Source organism: Pleurodeles waltl, chromosome 6, assembly GCF_031143425.1.
Source record: "Pleurodeles waltl isolate 20211129_DDA chromosome 6, aPleWal1.hap1.20221129, whole genome shotgun sequence".
In the NCBI taxonomy this organism is placed as follows: Eukaryota; Metazoa; Chordata; class Amphibia; order Caudata; family Salamandridae; genus Pleurodeles; species Pleurodeles waltl.
The window spans coordinates 1,190,842,630-1,190,868,534 of NC_090445.1; the positions used below are offsets into that span (position 1 = coordinate 1,190,842,630).

The window sequence follows — 25,905 nt, forward strand, 5'->3', positions numbered from 1 at the left end:
CATTAAAGGAGCGTATGTACAGAGAAGAGCCATTATCATCATAGCTGTAGTGTAGGAAGCACCCACCTTCACTAGAAGGGGTCATCCAGCCATTTTTAAGGACCTACAAGTGAAGAGCCTTCTTTCCCACAGAAGCAGGATTGGGATAAATGTTGGCATACTCATTGTTTCAGATTAGAAGACACCCCCATTTGAGGTATGAGGCACAGGTTCATTCTCATGCAGGATACTCTTATTTGTAGGAGCGTTCAGTTGCATGATCAGCCTCAAGAAGCTTACTGCAAGAAACAGTCATTATCCAAGATGTGTTGAAGGATTGCTTCATGGATTGATTGAAAACGACCTTTTACTGTAGTGAAGTGTGAAATAAGCTGTTCATAAATTATTTATCCAGCTTTTGGTAAAAATTAGACAATATAATATGTACGTGGTACCCGGACACAGCCACCAAGTGGTGATGAATGGATGAGTATTTTTGTTCTGATTTAGCCGATAATCAAAACATATGGTAGAATCTTCTCTAATCTAGCCAACGAGTGTTTAGGCTGTCACTAAAACAAGACTTATTCGAAATTGTGTCTTGGCAGTAGACTTGACTATAGAATAGTAATGTACGATTCTACATTACTAAAGGAAGCAAGTCATTTGTAGGCAGGCCTTGCAGCTGCAGTGATGCTGAATCATGGTGCAAAATTTGAGTTGCCTACAGGAAGCTGCTGCTCTGGACTGAAGGTTATCAGGCTGCCTAAAGACCATGGCCAAAGCTCTTTGAAACAATGTTGTCTGTCTCGGGGTGAAGCATTCAGGAGAATTGTACAAGACTCCCAATTCATCTACATAAATTGAAAAATCTGGATAATTAGCAGAAAATCATATGCAAACACTCTGTGCCAAAGAACAGAAAAATCTCGACTTCCGTTTCAGGATGCCAAGTGTGCATGTGTGTGTCACAACAAGAAAGCTACCCTCGTGACTCAGAGAAGTTGAAATTCAGAGCGGTTTCATCTTTGGACCAGTTACACAATTGCATTAAGTTTGGAATTTGGCTCTTTACAGCATGTTGCCCACAGTCAGGGATCCCAACTGTGAAAAAACACCTTTGAAGAGGCTCGATTGCCATGCACTACTTCAGTCCACTGTTTGATCCCAGTATACCACTGCCACCAGGCAGCCAGTCCCTCTATGGCTACTCACATGTACAGACAACAGCTTAGCATCCGTGGAATGCATAGTAACATGGATCCCAGAAGAGACTTCAATTGTAAACTGTGCAGAAGTCATGCGAGTGAATGGATCTGAACAGGGAAGCAAGCATGTTGCCTTAGTCAAGGTGTTATCCTTCCATGCTCTATAGATATTTGAGGTCCCAGGAACACTGTTGTTGCTGATGTGCTGAGTGAGCATTTTGCTTGGTTGAGTTTAAGCTTTCCAGTTAACACCACACCTTTACGACTTTGATATAGCCCCAAGATGTGTGGGTATGAGCATTCCTCACCTTTTTAATATTTCTTAGGCCTCAGACCATTCTGGAAAATCTTAAGCTGGTCCCATCCACACCAATAGGTGCGTCATGAGTCTCTGCACCAGCACTGATCCGCTCCAGGAGTGACATGCTGAGCAGCATAGGTATAACCCATGCACATCAATGTCAGTTGCTTTCTAAGGCTGTCTGCATCCATTAGCAGATTGACTCTGACAGCGTGCAGATCCCTAGACTTTTGTAGATCGAGAAAAGAACCCAGTTCACAGAATGGAAAGAATGGGAGGGTCAGTGAGGAATTAGAGGTTAGATAGAGTATCGACAAGAAAGTGTGTTACATAAGGTAAGTAGTTTTTACTTCTGATGGATACCACTAACCACAGTTTCCTCACTGTTTTAGATCAATGCCAAAGCAGTACCCTCCTAGGGGTGGGTCTGTGAATTGGCTCAGACCAAAAAGTCCTGCATGACAGAGCGGGCAAAATGCCCTTCTCAATGGACCTGGCTGTCAAGGCAGTAGTGCTTTATCAATGTATGAAGATATGCCCAAGTGCAACCTGGCAAATATCCAGAACTGACATCGTATGTCCCAATGCAGAGGTAGCAATCTTGGCTCAGGCGGAATGAGCCGGTAATCCTTCAGGAGCTGCCTCTAGGTCAGAGAGCAGTGGATTTTGATACAGGGCATGATTCAACAAGAGGCTGTCCTCTTCTGCACGGCCTTGCATTTTTTGCTCCAGTGAATCCAATAAAAAGCTGATTGTCCATCTGATAGGGTTTAGTACTATCAATGTAAAAACTGACAGCTCTTTTCGGATCTAACCGGTTGAGCCTTACCTCTTCATTACAGGGATGAAGTGGAATGAAAAAGGCAGAGAGGGTGATGTTTTGCATGACATGAAAAGGTCACCACTTTCAGAAGAAAGGCGGCTCAGGTCGTAGATACCAACTTGTCTGGAAAGAAAGTTGTGTTTTTAGTTTTCCTGAACTAGTATGTTTACTCATAATGAACATCAGTGTACACAATGCGAATTTGTGAAAATCTACTTTAACAAGTCAAGAACCATGCTTGCTCCATTTATTATCCGTATTAAGAAAAAAGCATTAATATATCACAAAACAAAAACCTGAGCAGCATTGTGATCTAAAAGTGAATATGTAGATTATGTTACAACAAACTGACAAAAGTCTTTTGTTAGGGCTGAAGGTCGGGGAGCAGTCAGATGCCATAATACACCAGACAAGGCAGATCGATTTTGCAATTGCATAAAGACCATCGCAGGGTCAGAAACATTTTGCAGTGCATGACCAGAATAATTAGTAATTTATTAATGAAATATTAGCTAAGTCAGGAAGAGGGATTCTTTATGAAAAAAAAATATATAACAGGCATTGTCAAACCAATAGCTCTTGCCCTAGGAAGGGAGTGAGATTCATATTTTATTATTTTTATAGAAAGCATTAATTTTATTATTTGCGAAGGAGAGAGGCATAGATTACCAACTAACCAAGCAATAAAATTGCAAGCAGCTACAATGTTGCAAGATCACTTTATAACAACTGCAAATAAGTTAGATTTAAATCACCACCTAAATGAAAACGTACGTGCAATCACAAATGAACCAGCTTTGTCGTCATTGAAGAGGAATGTACTATTTGTTATAAGAGGTTAACACTGTGCATAGACTTTTGGCAAACACAAACACTGAAGGGCCCCAATTGGTAACGAGGGTTTATCTACTGCCCATGATTTATTCTGGTAGTGGGCAAAAGCAAAATGTGAATGAATTACATACTAATAGATCGATAGACACCAACCAAAAGCCCCTGTACGTTTATAAATTATGAACGGCTTTGTAAAAATAAATGTAAAAAAAAAAAAATAGACCTTGAGATATAGCTGACGCTCTCACAAAGGCCGGACGTAAATATTAAATGTGCATATACTTCTAGTGTAATGTGCTTTAACTTTCTTGTCTAAAGAATGTTCTGTTTTCTCATGGCAATGGCCGCAAAAACCCAAAGTGCAACACACTGGTTAGAAAGGGCAGGTTACCTTCTGGAAGGACCATAAGCTACTAAGAGCTGGTCAATTTCTTGTCTTTGTTTTATGTAAAATCTGATGTATTGTCTGAAATTGAGACTAAGAAGGGCTCTATTTGCCACATCATTAGGATTTTGAGATAATGCCTTCAGAATCACTGGCTCATTAATTAAGATGAAAGAATAATGGAACTTTCGGGATGAACCGGGGGTCCTTCTTACCATGACTGCCAATCTGAAAATGCATTGGTGATTCTTTGATGGTGAAGGACAAGTTACTTACCTTTGGTAACATCTTATCTAGCAGAGACAATATCTAGTTGCAGATTCCTCACCTTAATATTTCTCCCAGCCATCAGTCTGGATCTGGAGATTTTTCTCAAAAAGTACCCCTGTGCACTATTAGGTGCTGTTGATCGGCTCCGCGCCCATCGTTGTCCGCACAAGCTATGATGTCGCGGGTCCTATATAGGTCCCACCCCAGTGCGCTCAGGGCAGTTCTTTTCTTTCCATGCCAGCCTGGCGCTTATCCAGAGAAGAGCTACCCCCTCAGCTTTTTGACTGATTTTTTTCAACTTTGTTTCTAAGATGTAAATCAACCTCCCAGTCTGCTTTATGCATAGGTTTGAAGGGACATTTCATCAGCTGAGGAAGGACTATACTCGGGTGCCATGAAACGGGCTACTTTTGATTGGAGGATTTAACCTAGACAGAACTTTGAGAATCTTCTTAATAAGTCTGCTAGACCAAAGTGATAGCAGCTGAGAGGATCAGTTGAAGCGTGATATTGTAATTAAATGGACTTTTATTGAAGCATGACAGAGACCAGTACCTTTTTTTAGTGTATTAAGTACACAATTTCCTGTGGAACAACAGAACAACTTCAAGGCCCTCTGCACTTTGCACAGAGCTCTGAATAATAAGGGTCCGGCCTGCCTTAAACAGACTGCAACACCCTACATCCCTCAAAGAGCTCTTAGATCCTTGACAGCTTCCCTAAGGTTCCACAGATTAAGAAAGCAAGATGGGGAGGTCGATCTTTAGTATTTAGAGCCTCAATCTCTGGAATTCCTTTCCCTTGGAGCTCCACCAGGATGGTCAAGAAATGTCCTTTCGTAAGAATTTGAAGACCCTCTGTTCACAGCATAAGATGCCTCCTTGTCGTTTTGCTTCCGCTCTAGCGCTGGGAGGCCTTCAGGTAGCCATGCGCTTTACAAACTCCAAGCTAAACTAAACTAAACTAAACGAACTTGCTCTGGTAACAAAGAATTATGGTGGATGCTGTTTCGGAACAGCACAGAAAAAAATGTTTCAATTTGGCATTTTATGTTGCAATTGTCATTTCAGCTTTCCTTTTGAGAAAAATTGCTCTTCAACCTTCTGGAGTATTCAGGAGATGGAACTCTGTGTTCAGAAGCCAATCCGATAAACTGGAAGATTTCAGGCTGGAATGAAGAACCTGACCCTTGTGCAGAGTTAAAAAGTTGGCTACCCAACAGACTATATTTTAGAGTTTTTCTGAAAGAAGTAGCAATGTGCACCAGTATCTTCTGGGCCACCACTGGGCAAATAGTCTGGTCCGACATGGTTCTCATTTCACCTAGCTTAAAGCCTTTGGAATCATGGGAGGGAATGTGCAGGCAAATATTCCTGTCCATGCTATAAGAAAAACATTCCTCTATCCTCGAGTGGATAATCAGTTCTGACCTCCTGCATTCGACTTTGCTCTGCAAGTGCCTACTCAACCCAATCCCTATTACATGTTAAAAAGTAGGTCCTGTAGTGGACAACCAATGGACAACAATCCTTCTAGTTGCCAAGACTAATCTCAAAAGTACAAACCTAAATTATAACTTGCCATTTGTCACTCTTATAAGTAATCATTCCATGCTGTCTTGTTCTCTCCATTTGGACACTGCCTCATTTCATAAAGAAATCATGCTGGGTTAAGAATCGGATCTGAAACCTTTTAGAAGGATCTGGGGAGCTGGCAAATCAAATGTTCTTTAGTTTAAGCAAATATAAGCATACCTAATATCCTCATAAAAGAATCTTCACACCTAATCGAAGGCTGGTCGGGATCCACTAATGGCATATTAAGGTCTTTAATCTCACTGCAGCCAGATCCTAGGAACCCTTGCTCCTAACGCTCAGGCATATAAAAAAGGTTCAGATCTTTTACTCCTAACAAGACACAGCAGCAGCATACAAGGATAAAGCAAATTCAGCCTTAAAAGTGCAACTTTAACTTCTACACAAAAGTTAAGCTTTTCTGTACGGAATAAAGCAGAGGGTGAGGATGTACAATGGAAGACTGGCCTCCATTCAATAAAAGCCAAAGATTATATCTGAGAATCAGCAAAAAAAGACGTATTCAGCATCTCAAAATCTGGATAGTTAGCACACATTTGTTGACTATGTTGACTCCCTCACTTGATCAACCAAGTAAAGACTAGAGCTAGTGCCCCCTGTGCTATTTTGAACCTAAACACGGAGGATATGGTTGTTAATACTTGGGCTATGACGCGCTCTGCAGGAGCCTGGCTACCATTTTCAAGCCTGCAAAAACCGAAAGGTCTAGGCGACTGACCCCCTGTTCAAAGCCTGCTTAGCTAGAAATCAGGTGCAGGAGAGCTAGAGGGAACATAGAGGCAACGCGGCAGAAACACTATTTGTCAATATCGGAAATCCTGCCTTTGACCGACAGTGACAACTTTTTCCACAAGGCAACAGAGGCCTCAAACCCACCAGCAGTGTGCCCCTATTATAATCATATTGTTTGTCTGCTGTGTGTGTGACCTCTATTCCTATGGAACTTGTCTAGTTCCCACCACAATCCCAACGTAGGCATGAACTCCATGGGCCTTCCCGCTACAATTAACCCAAAAACACTAAAGAACCTTCTCAACTTGGCCAGCAACTGTGGTATTGCTGAAACAGCACAAGTACGTCCTTGCTTATATGCTCTGTCTCACCTACCAGAGTTTCTCACTGCTGCAGTACAGTGTGCAAAATTAACGGCTAGGGGCTTCACAGCCAAGGCAAAAAAGGTGGGTGAGAGCAGGTAGCCCTACCTTGTTGCCCTGTCAATGTTGCACCTCTCTGAAACAAACCCGCCTGATCTAACCCTAGCTGTGGAGTCCGAGTAGAGCAAAGAGACCCCAACTCAGGAATTTGAGGCCAACACCCATTTTTGAGTACTGCCACACATACTCCCAGCATATTATATAAAATTCCTTTTTGATACCCAAGGCAACCAATACCAATTCATCATATGAACCCTGTATTGGTGGCATAACGTGTAAGTCTATGAATATTCATGAAAGTACTCCTGGCTGCTATAAAACCATACTGATCCTCCTGTATTAAAAATGTGATTAATCTTTGCAATTTGCTAGATAATATTTTGGACAACACCTTGATGCTGACATTTAACATACAATGGTGCAAGCTTTGTAGCGTCCAGTTCCAGTTTGACCATCATTACTAGGATCACTTCATGCATGGGCTGTGGGAGTTCCCCTAGTAATCTAGCCTCTCTAAAGACTTCAAATAATCTCTCATAGAGGAGCTCTGCATTTACATGATGGAATTCCAGTGGCAGGCCATCAGTTCACAGTGTTTTATCCCTAGGTGTTTTCTTAATGGCCAGCGTCAGCTGCTCATTAGATAGGTCTCTCTCCAGGTCTGCCACATGTCGGTTTGTAATCTTCAGTAGTATCAACATGTAAAAAAGTGTGTGTCACTAATTCTCCTAGGTTGCTTGTAGTTAGAGTACTGTTAAATAGTGCTGTGGTGTACTGTTAATTGTGGCTTGGATCGCAACTGTCTCTCCTCATATTCTCCAATGTCATGATTATAGACCTTGGCCTTTCCCACTTCAAAAGTCAGGCTAATATACCTTAAGTTTTATTAAGGCATTCCCCCGCAAAACTACTTTGGGTACTTTCCACTCATTTGCCCTGATCTTAAATGCCCACCAGTTGTCTGAGAAGTACTATTCCACTACTGTTCTTAATTCAGCACAAAACACTGGGTCCCTCATCAACAAAATACAGTTCGGGACCCTATCATGAGCCTTTCTAATTGTGCTTGATTGTGCACTACATTGCTACATCCAACGGGTTTGTTTTGCTGCGATTTGTTTGTGTGCCTCCTGTATGCTAATGTTACACAAAGAAATAACAAATTTAACATTAGCTGCTGAGAACCAACCTCCACTCCCCCTGGGTAAGGACCCTGAACTCTCTGTGTGTGATGTTTACTTATATCTACTTGCTACTGAATACTCTACCCTTCCCTTCCCTTTCCAGCTGGGGTGTAGCATGTCAGGAACACCAGGATTATGGAACTAAATCACTGGCCTCTAACAAACTGTAATTTACAGGGGAGATTGTGTCCTCCATGGTCCGCACGCCAGTGTGATCTAGCCCAGTCACAAAAACTGAGTATAATGATATTTTGTATGTAGGCCGAAGGCCTATGTGTTTACCTAGTGATTCCCCTGCATTCCCTCCATGCAACTATTCAATTGATAGGTTCACCCTGCCCCTACTGATGTCACACATCTGTTATAAGTAGCGTTTTCCCTGGATCAGGCTCCCGAGTGGTTACTGCGGTCATTGGAGCGGTGCCACCAGCAATTTCTAATTTTCGGTTTTCCTGCACTTCGATCAGAGGCCTGCCAGTCTGATGTGTTGCCCCATGTCAGTGCCTTCATAAACCTGCTTGGTTTGTTCTGGTTCCTCCCCGCACCATTGTTAGTGGCTCGTTGTGTGCCAGTCCTGTCTAGGCTCTCAAGCCAGTCCCACACATCCTCTGTGCATATGAAGAAGTAAGTCTGACCCCTGTGTGCCACTTTCAATTATGTTGGGAACAGGTGCATACATCTAAATGTTCAGGGTACAGAGTTTCTGCTTTGCTCCCAGAAAGGATACTCTTTGGGCATGAACTCTAAGTGTAATCTAGGAAAATGTGGATACTTTTTTCCTCAAACAGGGGTTCTCCATGTTTATGAGCCCACTCAAGAATGCAGTGCCTACATAGGTAATTGAGTCTTTTAGCTATGAGAGCTCTTAGCAGTGCATCCGGAGAAGGGTCAGAGGCCAGTGTCCGATGGACTTGTTCAATCACACAAAATGCAGACAGTACTTCCAGGTCCATGACTTTGTTGAATACCTTTCCCAGGAAGGATTCCAGATCTTCCCCCTCTTGCTGTTCTGGGAAGCCCACAAAACAAAGATTACACCTCCTCAACCTTCTCTCTGCATCTTTCAATCTGTCAGACGATACACGGACTGTGTTATGCAAGTCTGACTTCTTTCATCAAGTTCTTCCATTTAGAAAGATCTATCATTAACTTTGTGCAGAGAGGCTCACATTAAGATTACTTCAACAGATATAGCGGCCATTTTATGCTTCAGAGCTTTCTCAGGGTGTTCTATTACCACCAGGATTTGGGCGCCTGTAGGCTCTGGTGCCCCGGCTGAGGATTGGCTGTCACTATGTTCAGTTTGTCACATGAAGATCAGCCCTGTGACAGTATATTGGTCCATGCAGGTATACAGTGGGTTTTTAGCAGGTTTGTCCCAGCCCATGTTATCAGTAGGGTACGTGCAAGCAGGCTCCCTCAACTGCTATGGAGCCCGCAATGAGCCTCCTGGAAAACCAAGTCTGAAGTAGAACTGTCTTCAGCTCACCCAATCAGTCCAGCTCTGCAAACTGCAGTCTTCACTAGGGCAAATGAGGCTCTGGGAGTGAGGCTTGTGGCTGGGACGCAGAGTCCTCCAGTCCACATCACCCTAATAACAGGCTGGAATCTCTCTCACTGCTGCTCGACAGCCAGCAGATTTTCTTGATTGCTCAGAAACCTTCTAGGGCTCTAGCTTGGCCTCTCTTAAGCACCCGCAGCAGGCTGTCATCTGATCAGGGCACTTGCATCTGGGTCATCCGCTATCCAACTGACAGCAGTCTCTCTCTGGGGCTCACTTTTTGTTAGCCCTCTGTGTGCCAAATAATACAGAGATAAAAGAGCTAGAATAGTTTCAAAATTCCTGACTAAGAATACAGTGACATTTGAAAGGTGTATATTCACCTTCAAAGTATTCATTTTTTTCATCTAGGAATTTAACCTTAAATTTTGTAAAGCTGTATGCAGATCGCAATGGACCTTCCACATCATAATCTTCTGTTTCAAATAGGTGTTGTGGCAAAGCATTGCTGGGTGAAATGTGCTCAGTTAGTAAATGCAAAGATATAACTTTCTTAGAAATCAGAATCACCGTGGACTGCGTTGTGGACAGGACAATCTTTTCTGCTGAAAATTGGAGCCTCTGCTCTCAGTACCACTGGTGGTGTGACAATCGTCAACAATGTTGTTGAGGTTGATGACAGTGTGTCTTTGATGATGGTTTTCTAGCTGTCAAAGGGATAGCGAGTATACATCGTCAATATTATTTTTCTTGTCAATAAGGGGTCCGTTGACTGAAATGTGACCTTGGATTTGGAACTTTCGAGCAACAGTACCTTTAGTGAAGGTGTTGAGGCCTCGGAACTGGATTGCTCAGGTCGCACAAAGGATTTTGCCTTCTTCTCACATTCTATTATGTCTGAGGGTGGGTTTTGCTGCACTGAAAGCTTCAATTCATTCTCTCTGCACACCCTCCTGAGAGATGGTCTCTTTTTTGGCCTTTTGGGCATTTTTGAGGTATGTTGCTGTTCATCCTCGGAAGAGGGGGGTATCCTTGGCTTTGATCTTCTGAAGCCATTAAAGTCATCTGTCTTTTCATTCAGTATTTCGGTTAAGACAATATGGTAAAATATATACTTGGCCTTTTGCTTAGGATAAAGGAAGTAGAGACATTCTTTGTGTGTGTTTGTGTGTGTATGTGGAGGGGGGGGGGGGGTGTCAAGTGCATCAGAATGCAGCCTTATTTTGCCACAGGAGTCACAAGGCCTAAAGGGATCTTTTTTGGATATGCTGGACAATGTTTTTTCTGTGAGAAAAACACCACAAAAAGGTTACATATCTGTATTAGCTGGAGAAAGGGTCAATAAAACAACAACAATTGAAATAAATCTCCTTCTCAGAGAAAACAAAAATGAGCAGAGCTCAGCAGTGGGAAAAGATCTGAAGTACGGTGATACCTGAGGGAAGTTGTGTTCTCTGAACTGTCCCCAGATTGGTTAAAGCTTTGTTCTTTTCAAACAAAGCAGTTTTAAGCTTTTCCAAGCTATATTAAGCATTATATTGCAAGCTACAATTACAGTGGACCTCCCAGCTCGTCAATTCAACAAAGTGAATGTATGAAAACCCCAGCACTGAAGAAACCTCAAATATTAAGAACCAACCAGGCTACGGTGATCACTTACATCCTAATTTGCCAGCCGACAGCACACATATTTTGGAACCCTAAGGATTGCTGGGCTTACAGCTGCTACACATTTAAGTTGGTACAATGAGGTAGTCTGTGAGCTACCTTTGACACTAGCTCTTTTCATGCACTGAAAGATCTAGGACATTTTAAAATAGTTTAATTTACTAAAATTTTCACAATTCTAACGACTCCTCTGCCTTTGAGTGCTGGAAGGTCTATATAGATGAAACAAGTCAACCATTAATTCGACAAAATTAAATGCTTATAAATAACTCACCATTTCTTCTCAGGGATAGGTCGAGGTACAGCATTGACACGACAAGGAAAATTGGGTTGCCCTGATAAATTTCTGCCAAGAATAGTTCCAACTAGGTTTAAGGGAAGGATAACAAAAAAACAGATACAGCATACAGCAACCTTGAAAAAATAAGAATATAGAATTACTTGAGATTTGTGAAATACTGAAAAAAAAATTTTTAACAATTAAAAGCATAACTTCAAAACATTCAAATGTTAAGTCAGTGACTACATACAGGGCAATAAATCATTAACAGGATAGGACTGTTTAGACACCTGTAACAAAGTTTGAAAAATGTTATTGGCACACCAGTGAAATACCATTATAAACAGTATTTACAAATATACATAAAAAATACCCAGAATACTTACTAGTAATCATTTTTCAGATTCTTATCTCTTTGTCCCAGTCCTTGTGTCCATTTCACCAATCGGCATTCAGTTGATTAAGCACAGAGAAACAGTAACACTCGTGGTATGGGCCCTATTTCTTCCCCTGGAAGCCACTTTAAAGGGAGATACCATCTTTGATCCAGTCTGTTGTTTCTGAGCTACAGAGTGTTCAAGATTGTGTGAGGGAAGGTGTGCCTTAAAGACACGGATGCAGAGGGAAGAATCAGAGCAATGACACTACTGAAACTTATTTGACTATACTTCCTCATTCTCGTCCTTGCTTCTTTGAAGCAATTCCACATTGGCATATTTGTGTCTCAATCCTACTTATCCACATAAAAGGAGAAAAACAAATCTATATACTATATCTAAGATGATTTACAACTGGACTTTTCTTGAAGGTCACTTCCCATTTCTTCACTTCAGTCATTGAACTTTAAGTGCAAAGGTAAGTAATTAAAACTTTTCAGTTTGACAATGCACCAGACAAGGTATTCAAGGTAAGAGGCGCAGAGTTTTCAAGCACATGGCTGAAAAATCATGACAGGTAAAAAGCATGGCAATGGAGAGTTAAGCAAGGGTAATCCTTTGGTATATCTATCAAAAAGTGAGAGGCAACAATGAAAAAGGCTTAATCTAGCTTTGAAGAGAATGCAGAGACCCAAGGGAACAAAACAATGATCTGTGCTACCACAAATACATTTAGAATATGCTGTTAGACCACTAGAGAGATTCAGCTTGCAACTTCAACATAAGTGGAGAGTTTAGAATCATGGCCAAAAGACAACAGACATTACTTAAAAAGGAAGACTTCACACCTTTTATTGTTTATAACGATACAAACAAGCATTAACAGATACATAACCAACTGTCTCCACAGGTAAGGTAATACAGTAGGATCATTACAGTAATGGCATGCCTTATATAAAAACTTACGTAACTGCCCTAAACAATATTGGAGTGCCCCTCCCCCCCCCCCCCAATCCTTCCATAAATTTCAGCAGAGCAAGGCAGTCCTCACCCATAACAAGCAGCCCCTTGACATCAGTGAATGAGGATGATCCACTACCCTACAGGTCCATAGATCTGTCTAGAGTCCCTCCCACACCTTGAGGTCTTCCTCCACCTTATCGCGCCTGTACCGCATCAATCAGACTTCCTCAGCTATGGCACATTCTGCCACATCAGCCAACCACCACACCACACTCTGTCCACACTGTCTCATCCATGTGATTGCTACTGCTCCTTGGCCAGTAGTAAAAGAAGGTGCAGGAATTTAAAGGCCATTTTCCGATCTGTTAACCCAACATACAGATAGCGGGGTCCATTTCTATATGATTCTGCGCCACAATCATTACTCAGGCCAACGCCCTTGACCAGTATCCATTCACCTTGGGGCACTCCCCGGCTAGATGTAAAAGGGAGGCCAAAAGATGCCAAGAGTGCCTGGCACCTGGGATTGGAAGCCGAATTACTAGGGTTCATTTTATGTAGTAGGATGGGAGTGACATATGTACGATGCAGAAAGTGTATGAGCTTAAAGAACAAATGACTTACCTTCGGTAACAATTTATCTGGTAGAGACATTTTCTAGATGCAGATTCCTTACCTTAAAATGTCCCCTAGGCATCAGACTGGACCTGGAGATTTTTCTTTGAGTAGTACCCTTGGGCACTCTCAGGTGGTGTCAGTCGACTCTGTGTCCGTCATTGGCATTGTGGTCGCAGTGATGATGTTGCGGTCATACACAGGCGCCACCCCGGCAAGCTGACATCAGTTTCTTTCCACGCCAGAAGTGCGAAGCCATGAAGAATACTGAGACTGGAGCGCCAGAGCTAGTGACCAGAAAGGGAAGTCCCTGCTCCTAGCAATCAGTTCGCAGTGCGGGGAAGGTGGGGGAGTGGTTGAGGAATCTTTAACTAGAATATGTCTCTACCAGATGATTTGTTACCAAGGGTAACTTGTTCATATGATACAGACTTATAGTTACAGATTAATTACCTTAGAATAGATACCCAAGCAATACCGCCCAAGAGGTGGGTCTGCGAACCAAGATCATACTAGGAAGTCCTACAGGACCGAACAGACAAAGTAACTGTTCCTGTGGAAGACTGTCCAGGCAGTAGTGTTTAGTGAACGTGTGGAGGGGCGCCCAAGTTGCTGCCTTGCAGATGTCCAGGGCTGGACCTCTGTGTGCTAACGCAGTGGTTGCAGCTGTTGCTCTAGTGTAGTGAGCATGCAAACCCTTTGGGGGTCGCTTTTTAGCCAATGTGAAGCAGATTTTAATACAGGGAACAACCCATCTAGAGATGGTTCTCTTCTGCACTGCTCATCCTTTCTTTGCACCCACATAACCAGCAAAGAGTTGATCATCCACCCGGAGGTCTTTGGTACGATTAAGGTAGAACGCTAACACTCTCTTAGGATCCAGATGCTGGAGTCTCTTCTCTTCACAAAAAGAATGTTGGTGGGGGGTGCATAAAAAGTAGGCAAGGTGATGGACTGGCCTACATGAAAGGGTGTGGCCACTTTAGGTAACAAAGAGGCCTTGGTAAAAAGCACCACTTTGTCAGGATGGACAGAGATGAAGGGTGGCTTTGAATAAAGAGCTTGCAGCTCACTCACTCTACATGCAGAGGTGATAGCTACAATAAATGCTGTTTTTAAAGTGAGAAACCTCAGAGGACAATTATGAAGAGGATCTAAAGGAGCACACATGAGGAAAGTGAGTACCAAGTTCAAATCATTATGAACGGGGTAGGTGGAAACAGATGGGTAAGATCTTTGAGGAATCTTCCAACAATGGGAGATTTAAACAAGGAGGGTTGATCTGGTAGTCTGAGAAAGGCAGAGATGGCAGACAGATAACCTTTAAGGGTACCCAAAGCAGAGCCCTGCTGGGCAAGAGAGTAAAAACAAAAGAACCTCTGAAAGTGGTGCAGAAAGGGAATCAACAGCCTTGTTTGTACACCATGTCACAAATTTGTTCCAATGACAGGCGTGTATCATTTTGGTGGAGGGACACCTGCCTGCCAAGCTAACTGTAAGGAAATGCCTTCCTTGGCATGGTTACCCCCTGACGTTTTGCCTTTTGTTGATGCCAGTTATGATTGAAAGTGTGCTGGTACCCTGCTAACCAAGCCCCAGCACCAGTGCTCTTTCCCTAAATTGTACCTTTGTTCCCACAATTGGCACAGCCCTGGCACACAGATAAGTCCTGTAGGAAGTTGGCTCTGTATGTGCTATTTCAAAGTAAGGAATAGCATGCACAGAGTCCAAGGGTTCCCCTTAGAGGTAAAATAGTGGTAAAAATAGATAATACTAATGCTCTATTTTGTGGTAGTGTGGTCGAGCAGTAGGCTTATCCAGGGAGTAGTGTTAAGCATTTGTTGTACATACACATAGACAATAAATGAGGTACACACACTCAGAGACAAATCCAGCCAATAGGTTTTTATATAGAAAAATATCTTTTCTTAGTTTATTTTAAGAACCACAGGTTCAAATTCTACATGTAATATCTCATTTGAAAGGTATTGCAGGTAAGTACTTTAGGAACTTTAAATCATAAAAATTGCATGTATACTTTTCAAGTTATTGACAAATAGCTGTTTTAAAAGTGGACACAGTGCAATTTTCACAGTTCCTAGGGGAGGTAAGTTTTGGTTAGTTTTACCAGGTAAGTAAGACACTTACAGGGCTTAGTTCTTGGTCCAAGGTAGCCCACCGTTGGGGGTTCAGAGCAACCCCAAAGTCACCACACCAGCAGCTCAGGGCCGGTCAGGTGCAGAGTTCAAAGTGGTGCCCAAAACACATAGGCTAGAATGGAGAGAAGGGGGTGCCCCGGTTCCGGTCTGCTTGCAGGTAGGTACCCGCGTCTTCGGAGGGCAGACCAGGGGGGGTTTTGTAGGGCACCGGGGGGGACACAAGCCCACACAGAAATTTCACCCTCAGCAGCGCGGGGGCGGCCGGGTGCAGTGTAGAAACAAGCGTCGGGTTTGTAATGGAAGTCAATGGGAGATCTAGGGATCTCTTCAGCGCTGCAGGCAGGCAAGGGGGGGGTTCCTCGGGGAAACCTCCACTTGGTCAAGGGAGAGGGACTCCTGGGGGTCACTCCTCCAGTGAAAGTCCGGTCCTTCAGGTCCTGGGGGCTGCGGGTGCAGGGTCTCTCCCAGGTGTCGGGACTTAGGATTCAAAGAGTCGCGGTCAGGGGAAGCCTCGGGATTCCCTCTGCAGGCGGCGCTGTGGGGGCTCAGGGGGGACAGGTTTTTGTACTCACAGTCTTAGAGTAGTCCTGGGGTCCCTCCTGAGGTGTTGGATCTCCACCAGCCGAGTCGGGGTCGCCGGGTGCAGTGTTGCAAGTCTCACGCTTCTTGCGGGGAGCTTGCAGGGTTCTTTAAAGCTGCTGGAAACAAAGTTGCAGCTTTTCTTGGAGCAGGTCCGCTGTCCTCGGGAGTTTCTTGTCTTTTCGAAGCAGGGGCAGTCCTCAGAGGTCGCTGGTCCCTTTGGAAGGCGTCGCTGGAGCAGGATCTTTGGAAGGCAGGAGACAGGCCGGTGAGTTTCTGGAGCCAAGGCAGTTGTCGTCTTCTGGTCTTCCGCTGCAGGGGTTTTCAGCTGGGCAGTCCTTCTTCTTGTAGTTGCAGGAATCTGATTTTCTAGGGTTCAGGGTAGCCCTTAAATACTAAATTTAAGGGCGTGTTTAGGTCTGGGGGGTTAGTAGCCAATGGCTACTAGCCCTGAGGGTGGGTACACCCTCTTTGTGCCTCCTCCCAAGGGGAGGGGGTCACAATCCTAACCCTATTGGGGGAATCCTCCATCTGCAAGATGGAGGATTTCTAAAAGTTAGAGTCACTTCAGCTCAGGACACCTTAGGGGCTGTCCTGACTGGCCAGTGACTCCTCCTTGTTTTTCTCATTATTTTCTCCGGCCTTGCCGCCAAAAGTGGGGCCTGGCCGGAGGGGGCGGGCAACTCCACTAGCTGGAGTGTCCTGCTGGGTTGGCACAAAGGAGGTGAGCCTTTGAGGCTCACCGCCAGGTGTGACAATTCCTGCCTGGGAGAGGTGTTAGCATCTCCACCCAGTGCAGGCTTTGTTACTGGCCTCAGAGTGACAAAGGCACTCTCCCCATGGGGCCAGCAACATGTCTCGGTTTGTGGCAGGCTGCTAAAACTAGTCAGCCTACACAGATAGTCGGTTAAGTTTCAGGGGGCACCTCTAAGGTGCCCTCTGTGGTGTATTTTTCAATAAAATGTACACTGGTATCAGTGTGCATTTATTGTGCTGAGAAGTTTGATACCAAACTTCCCAGTTTTCAGTGTAGCCATTATGGTGCTGTGGAGTTCGTGTTTGACAGACTCCCAGACCATATACTCTTATGGCTACCCTGCACTTACAATGTCTAAGGTTTTGTTTAGACACTGTAGGGGTACCATGCTCATGCACTGGTACCCTCACCTATGGTATAGTGCACCCTGCCTTAGGGCTGTAAGGCCTGCTAGAGGGGTGTCTTACCTATACTGCATAGGCAGTGAGAGGCTGGCATGGCACCCTGAGGGGAGTGCCATGTCGACTTACTCGTTTTGTCCTCACTAGCACACACAAGCTGGTAAGCAGTGTGTCTGTGCTGAGTGAGAGGTCTCCAGGGTGGCATAAGACATGCTGCAGCCCTTAGAGACCTTCCTTGGCATCAGGGCCCTTGGTACTAGAAGTACCAGTTACAAGGGACTTATCTGGATGCCAGGGTCTGCCAATTGTGGATACAAAAGTACAGGTTAGGGAAAGAACACTGGTGCTGGGGCCTGGTTAGCAGGCCTCAGCACCCTTTCAATTGTAAACATAGCATCAGCAAAGGCAAAAAGTCAGGGGGCAACCATGCCAAGGAGGCATTTCCTTACACAACCCCCCCCCCAAACGAAAGAGGATGAGACTAACCTTTCCCAAGAGAGTCTTCATTTTCTAAGTGGAAGAACCTGGAAAGGCCATCTGCATTGGCATGGGCAGTCCCAGGTCTGTGTTCCACTATAAAGTCCATTCCCTGTAGGGAGATGGACCACCTCAACAGTTTAGGGTTTTCACCTTTCATTTGTATCAGCCATTTGAGAGGTCTGTGGTCAGTTTGAACTAGGAAGTGAGTCCCAAAGAGGTATGGTCTCAGCTTCTTCAGGGACCAAACCACAGCAAAGGCCTCCCTCTCAATGGCACTCCAACGCTGCTCTCTGGGGAGTAACCTCCTGCTAATGAAAGCAACAGGCTGGTCAAGGCCATCATCATTTGTTTGGGACAAAACTGCCCCTATCCCATGTTCAGAGGCATCAGTCTGCACAATGAACTGCTTAGAATAATCTGGAGCTTTGAGAACTGGTGCTGAGCACATTGCCTGTTTCAGGGTGTCAAAGGCCTGTTGGCATTCCACAGTCCAGTTTACTTTCTTGGGCATTTTCTTGGAGGTGAGTTCAGTGAGGGCTGTCACAATGGATCCATATCCCTTCACAAACCTCCTGTAGTACCCAGTCAAGCCAAGGAATGCCCTGACTTGAGTCTGGGTTTTTGGAGCTACCCAGTCCAGAATAGTCTGGATCTTGGGTTGGAGTGGCTGAACTTGGCCTCCACCTACAAGGTGTCCCAAGTAAACCACAGTTCCCTGCCCTATCTGGCATTTGGATGCCTTGATAGAGAGGCCTGCAGATTGCAGAGCCTTCAAAACCTTCCTCAGGTGGACCAGGTGATCCTGCCAGGTGGAGCTAAAGACAGCAATATCATCAAGATAAGCTGTGCTAAAGGACTCCAAGCCAGCAAGGACTTGATTCACCAACCTTTGGAAGGTGGCAGGGGCATTCTTTAAACCAAAGGGCATAACAGTAAACTGATAATGCCCATCAGGTGTGGAGAATGCTGTCTTTTCTTTTGCTCCAGGTGCCATTTTTATTTGCCAGTACCCTGCTGTCAAGTCAAAGGTACTTAGACATTTGGCAGCACCTAATTTATCAATGAGCTCATCAGCTCTTGGAATTGGATGGGCATCTGTCTTGGTGACAGAATTGAGCCCTCTGTAGTCCACACAAAACCTCATCTCTTTCTTTCCATCTTTGGTGTGAGGTTTGGGGACTAAGACCACTGGGCTAGCCCAGGGGCTGTCAGAGCGCTCAATTACTCCCAATTCCAGCATCTTGTGGACTTCCACCTTGATGCTTTCCTTAACATGGTCAGATTGTCTAAAGATTTTGTTCTTGACAGGCATGCTGTCTCCTGTGTCCACATCATGGGTACACAGGTGTGTCTGACCAGGGGTTAAGGAGAAGAGTTCAGGAAACTGTTGTAGGACTCTCCTACAATCAGCTTGCTGTTGGCCAGAGAGGGTGTCTGAGTAGATCACTCCATCTACTGTGCCATCTTTTGGGTCTGATGACAGAAGATCAGGGAGAGGTTCACTCTCTGCCTCCTGATCCTCATCTGTTACCATCAACAGATTGACATCAGCCCTGTCGTGGAAGAGCTTAAGGCGGTTTACATGGATCACCCTCTTGGGGCTCCTGCTTGTGCCCAGGTCCACCAGGTAGGTGACCTGACTCTTCCTTTCTAGTACTGGGTAAGGGCCACTCCATTTGTCCTTGAGTGCCCTGGGAGCCACAGGCTCCAGAACCCAGACTTTCTGCCCTGGTTGGAACTCAACCAGTGCAGCCTTTTGGTCATACCAAAACTTCTGGAGCTGTTGGCTGGCCTCAAGGTTTTTGGTTGCCTTTTCCATGTACTCTGCCATTCTAGAGCGAAGGCCAAGTACATAGTCCACTATGTCCTGTTTAGGCTCATGGAGAGGTCTCTCCCAGCCTTCTTTAACAAGGGCAAGTGGTCCCCTTACAGGATGACCAAACAGAAGTTCAAAGGGTGAGAATCCTACTCCCTTCTGTGGCACCTCTCTGTAAGCAAAAAGCAGGCATGGCAAGAGGACATCCCATCTCCTTTTGAGTTTTTCTGGGAGCCCCATGATCATGCCCTTTAATGTCTTGTTGAATCTCTCAACTAAGCCATTAGTTTGTGGATGGTATGGTGTAGTGAATTTATAAGTCACCCCACACTCATTCCACATGTGCTTTAGGTATGCTGACATGAAGTTGGTACCTCTGTCAGACACCACCTCCTTAGGGAAACCCACTCTGGTAAAGATACCAATGAGGGCCTTGGCTACTGCAGGGGCAGTAGTCGACCTAAGGGGAATAGCTTCAGGATACCTGGTAGCATGATCCACTACTACCAGGATATACATATTTCCTGAGGCTGTGGGAGGTTCTAGTGGACCAACTATGTCCACACCCACTCTTTCAAAGGGAACCCCCACCACTGGAAGTGGAATGAGGGGGGCCTTTGGATGCCCACCTGTCTTACCACTGGCTTGACAGGTGGGGCAGGAGAGGCAAAACTCCTTAACCATGTTGGACATATTGGGCCAGTAGAAGTGGTTGACTAACCTCTCCCACGTCTTGGTTTGTCCCAAATGTCCAGCAAGGGGAATGTCATGGGCCAATGTTAGGATGAACTCTCTGAACAGCTGAGGCACTACCACTCTCCTAGTGGCACCAGGTTTGGGGTCTCTGGCCTCAGTGTACAGGAGTCCATCTTCCCAATAGACCCTATGCGTTCCATTTTTCTTGCCTTTGGACTCTTCAGCAGCTTGCTGCCTAAGGCCTTCAAGAGAGGGACAGGTTTCTTGTCCCTTACACAGCTCCTCCCTTGAGGGTCCCCCTGGGCCTAAGAGCTCAACCTGATAAGGTTCAAGCTCCAAAGGCTCAGTTCCCTCAGAGGGCAGAACTTCTTCCTGAGAAGAGAGGTTCCCTTTCTTTTGCTGTGTTGCAGTTGGTTTCCCAACTGACTTTCCTGTTCTCTTGGTAGGCTGGGCCATTCTTCCAGACTCCAGCTCTACTTGTTCACCCTGTGCCTTGCACTGTGCTCTTGTTTTCACACACACCAGTTCAGGGATACCCAGCATTGCTGCATGGGTTTTTAGTTCTACCTCAGCCCATGCTGAGGACTCCAGGTCATTTCCAAGCAGACAGTCCACTGGGATATTTGAGGAGACCACCACCTGTTTCAGGCCATTGACCCCTCCCCATTCTAAAGTAACCATTGCCATGGGATGTACTTTTCTCTGATTGTCAGCGTTGGTGACTGTGTAAGTTTTTCCAGTCAGGTATTGGCCAGGGGAAACCAGTTTCTCTGTCACCATGGTGACACTGGCACCTGTATCCCTCAGGCCCTCTATTCTAGTCCCATTAATTAAGAGTTGCTGTCTGTATTTTTGCATGTTAGGCGGCCAGACAGCTAGTGTGGCTAAATCCACCCCACCCTCAGAAACTAGAGTAGCTTCAGTGTGGACCCTGATTTGCTCTGGGCACACTGTTGATCCCACTTGGAGACTAGCCATACCAGTGTTACCTGGATGGGAGTTTGGAGTGGAACCTTTCTTGGGACAGGCCTTGTCTCCAGTTTGGTGTCCATGCTGTTTACAGCTATGACACCAGGCCTTTTTGGGATCAAAGTTTTTACCCTTGTACCCATTGTTTTGTGAAGAGGCTCTGGGCCCACCCTCCTGTGCAGGTTTTTGGGGGCCTGTAGAAGACTCTTTACTATTTTTAGTTTTGGTTGTCTCATCACCCTTCCCCTGGGGAGTCTTTGTGACCCCTTTCTTTTGGTCACCCCCTGTTGAAGTCTTGGACACCCTTGTCTTGACCCAATGGTCCGCCTTCTTTCCCAATTCTTGGGGAGAAATTGGTCCTAGGTCTACCAGATGCTGATGCAGTTTATCATTGAAACAATTACTTAACAGGTGTTCTTTCACAAATAAATTGTACAGCCCATCATAATTACTTACACCACTGCCTTGAATCCAACCATCTAGTGTTTTCACTGAGTAGTCTACAAAGTCAACCCAGGTCTGGCTCGAGGATTTTTGAGCCCCCCTGAATCTAATCCTATACTCCTCAGTGGAGAATCCAAAGCCCTCAATCAGGGTACCCTTCATGAGGTCATAAGATTCTGCATCTTGTCCAGAGAGTGTGAGGAGTCTATCCCTACACTTTCCTGTGAACATTTCCCAAAGGAGAGCACCCCAGTGAGATCTGTTCACTTTTCTGGTTACACAAGCCCTCTCAAAAGCTGTGAACCATTTGGTGATGTCATCACCATCTTCATATTTAGTTACAATCCCTTTAGGGATTTTCAACATGTCAGGAGAATCTCTGACCCTATTTATGTTGCTGCCACCATTGATGGGTCCTAGGCCCATCTCTTGTCTTTCCCTCTCTATGGCTAGGATCTGTCTTTCCAAAGCCAATCTTTTGGCCATCCTGGCTAACTGGATGTCCTCTTCACTGGGGCTATCCTCAGTGATTTCAGAGGTGTTGGTCTCTCCTGTGAGGGAACCAGCATCTCTGACTATTATTTTTGGAGTCAGGGTTTGAGGGACCCTGTTCTCCCTAGATAGGATTGGTAGGGGGGAATTTTCCTCCAAGTCACTATCCTCTTCCTCTGAGTTGCCACCCTCAGAGGGGTTGGCCTTTTCAAACTCTGCCAAAAGCTCCTGGAGCTGTATTTTGGTAGGTTTGGGGCCCATTGTTATTTTCTTTATTTTACAGAGTGACCTTAGCTCCCTCATCTTAAGATGGAGGTAAGGTGTGGTGTCGAGTTCCACCACAGTCACATCTGTGCTAGACATTTTGCTTCTAAAAGTTGGAATACTTTTTAAGAATCTACAACTGGTTCTAGAATCTAATTCAAACTTTTACAAACTTTTAAACTCTAAAAGAAATGCTAAACAGGATCTAACACAAGGCCCTAGCAGGTCTTTTAAGAATTTAGAAAACTTTTCAAATTGCAAAAATCAATTTCTAATGACAATTTTGGAATTTGTCGTGTGATCAGGTATTGGCTGAGTAGTCCAGCAAATGCAAAGTCTTGTACCCCACCGCTGATCCACCAATGTAGGAAGTTGGCTCTGTATGTGCTATTTCAAAGTAAGGAATAGCATGCACAGAGTCCAAGGGTTCCCCTTAGAGGTAAAATAGTGGTAAAAATAGATAATACTAATGCTCTATTTTGTGGTAGTGTGGTCGAGCAGTAGGCTTATCCAGGGAGTAGTGTTAAGCATTTGTTGTACATACACATAGACAATAAATGAGGTACACACACTCAGAGACAAATCCAGCCAATAGGTTTTTATATAGAAAAATATCTTTTCTTAGTTTATTTTAAGAACCACAGGTTCAAATTCTACATGTAATATCTCATTTGAAAGGTATTGCAGGTAAGTACTTTAGGAACTTTAAATCATAAAAATTGCATGTATACTTTTCAAGTTATTGACAAATAGCTGTTTTAAAAGTGGACACAGTGCAATTTTCACAGTTCCTAGGGGAGGTAAGTTTTGGTTAGTTTTACCAGGTAAGTAAGACACTTACAGGGCTTAGTTCTTGGTCCAAGGTAGCCCACCGTTGGGGGTTCAGAGCAACCCCAAAGTCACCACACCAGCAGCTCAGGGCCGGTCAGGTGCAGAGTTCAAAGTGGTGCCCAAAACACATAGGCTAGAATGGAGAGAAGGGGGTGCCCCGGTTCCGGTCTGCTTGCAGGTAGGTACCCGCGTCTTCGGAGGGCAGACCAGGGGGGGTTTTGTAGGGCACCGGGGGGGACACAAGCCCACACAGAAATTTCACCCTCAGCAGCGCGGGGGCGGCCGGGTGCAGTGTAGAAACAAGCGTCGGGTTTGTAATGGAAGTCAATGGGAGATCTAGGGATCTCTTCAGCGCTGCAGGCAGGCAAGGGGGGGGTTCCTCGGGGAAACCTCCACTTGGTCAAGGGAGAGGGACTCCTGGGGGTCACTCCTCCAGTGAAAGTCCGGTCCTTCAGGTCCTGGGGGCTGCGGGTGCAGGGTCTCTCCCAGGTGTCGGGACTTAGGATTCAAAGAGTCGCGGTCAGGGGAAGCCTCGGGATTCCCTCTGCAGGCGGCGCTGTGGGGGCTCAGGGGGGACAGGTTTTTGTACTCACAGTCTTAGAGTAGTCCTGGGGTCCCTCCTGAGGTGTTGGATCGCCACCAGCCGAGTCGGGGTCGCCGGGTGCAGTGTTGCAAGTCTCACGCTTCTTGCGGGGAGCTTGCAGGGTTCTTTAAAGCTGCTGGAAACAAAGTTGCAGCTTTTCTTGGAGCAGGTCCGCTGTCCTCGGGAGTTTCTTGTCTTTTCGAAGCAGGGGCAGTCCTCAGAGGATGTCGAGGTCGCTGGTCCCTTTGGAAGGCGTCGCTGGAGCAGGATCTTTGGAAGGCAGGAGACAGGCCGGTGAGTTTCTGGAGCCAAGGCAGTTGTCGTCTTCTGGTCTTCCGCTGCAGGGGTTTTCAGCTGGGCAGTCCTTCTTCTTGTAGTTGCAGGAATCTGATTTTCTAGGGTTCAGGGTAGCCCTTAAATACTAAATTTAAGGGCGTGTTTAGGTCTGGGGGGTTAGTAGCCAATGGCTACTAGCCCTGAGGGTGGGTACACCCTCTTTGTGCCTCCTCCCAAGGGGAGGGGGTCACAATCCTAACCCTATTGGGGGAATCCTCCATCTGCAAGATGGAGGATTTCTAAAAGTTAGAGTCACTTCAGCTCAGGACACCTTAGGGGCTGTCCTGACTGGCCAGTGACTCCTCCTTGTTTTTCTCATTATTTTCTCCGGCCTTGCCGCCAAAAGTGGGGCCTGGCCGGAGGGGGCGGGCAACTCCACTAGCTGGAGTGTCCTGCTGGGTTGGCACAAAGGAGGTGAGCCTTTGAGGCTCACCGCCAGGTGTGACAATTCCTGCCTGGGAGAGGTGTTAGCATCTCCACCCAGTGCAGGCTTTGTTACTGGCCTCAGAGTGACAAAGGCACTCTCCCCATGGGGCCAGCAACATGTCTCGGTTTGTGGCAGGCTGCTAAAACTAGTCAGCCTACACAGATAGTCGGTTAAGTTTCAGGGGGCACCTCTAAGGTGCCCTCTGTGGTGTATTTTTCAATAAAATGTACACTGGTATCAGTGTGCATTTATTGTGCTGAGAAGTTTGATACCAAACTTCCCAGTTTTCAGTGTAGCCATTATGGTGCTGTGGAGTTCGTGTTTGACAGACTCCCAGACCATATACTCTTATGGCTACCCTGCACTTACAATGTCTAAGGTTTTGTTTAGACACTGTAGGGGTACCATGCTCATGCACTGGTACCCTCACCTATGGTATAGTGCACCCTGCCTTAGGGCTGTAAGGCCTGCTAGAGGGGTGTCTTACCTATACTGCATAGGCAGTGAGAGGCTGGCATGGCACCCTGAGGGGAGTGCCATGTCGACTTACTCGTTTTGTCCTCACTAGCACACACAAGCTGGTAAGCAGTGTGTCTGTGCTGAGTGAGAGGTCTCCAGGGTGGCATAAGACATGCTGCAGCCCTTAGAGACCTTCCTTGGCATCAGGGCCCTTGGTACTAGAAGTACCAGTTACAAGGGACTTATCTGGATGCCAGGGTCTGCCAATTGTGGATACAAAAGTACAGGTTAGGGAAAGAACACTGGTGCTGGGGCCTGGTTAGCAGGCCTCAGCACCCTTTCAATTGTAAACATAGCATCAGCAAAGGCAAAAAGTCAGGGGGCAACCATGCCAAGGAGGCATTTCCTTACAAGTCCCTTGTAAATGTACCAGTGGTACCAAGGGGCCTGTTGCCAGGAAAGGTCTCTAAGGGATACGGCATGTCTTATGCCTCCCTGGGGACCCCTCACTCAGCACATGCACACTGCCTCATAGCTTGTGTGTGCTGGTTGGAAGAAAGTGACTAAGTGGACATGGCACTCCCCTCATAGTGCCATGCCCACCTATCACGGCCTGTGGCATAGGTAAGTCACCCCTCTAGCAGGCCTCACAGCCCTAAGGCAGGGTGCGCTATACCACTGGTGAGGGCATATGTGCATGAGCACTATGCCCCTACAGTGTCTAAGCAAAACCTTAGACATTGTACGTGCAGGGTAGCCATAGGAGTATATGGTCTGGGAGTTTGGCAAACACGAACTCCACAGTTCCATAATGGCTATATTGAAATCTGGGAAGTTTGGTATCAAACTTCTCAGCACAATAAATGCACACTGATGCCAGTGTGGGATTTATTGTAAAATACACCCAGAGGGCATCTTAGAGTTGCCCCCTGAATACCAGTCCGACTCCTAGTGCTAGGCTGACCAGTTTCTGCCAGCCTGCCACAACCAGACGAGTTTCTGGCCACATGGGGTGAGTACCTTTGTCACTCTGTGGCCGGGAACAAAGCCTGTACTGGGTGGAGGTGCTTCTCAC

The 25,905-nt window shown here is 45.6% G+C and overlaps 1 protein-coding gene across 2 annotated transcripts in view; it reads right to left on the reverse strand.

Annotated features, from left to right (window-relative positions):
• The window catches only part of TM9SF3 (transmembrane 9 superfamily member 3), a 343,971-nt gene that overhangs the window by 57,040 nt on the left and 261,026 nt on the right, over nucleotides 1-25,905 (reverse strand). For both annotated transcript variants that reach the window (XM_069240441.1, XM_069240440.1), the window contains exon 10: nucleotides 11,177-11,316. In XM_069240441.1, the coding sequence (XP_069096542.1) occupies nucleotides 11,177-11,316 (140 nt within the window). The remainder of the gene's footprint in view (nucleotides 1-11,176; nucleotides 11,317-25,905) is intronic.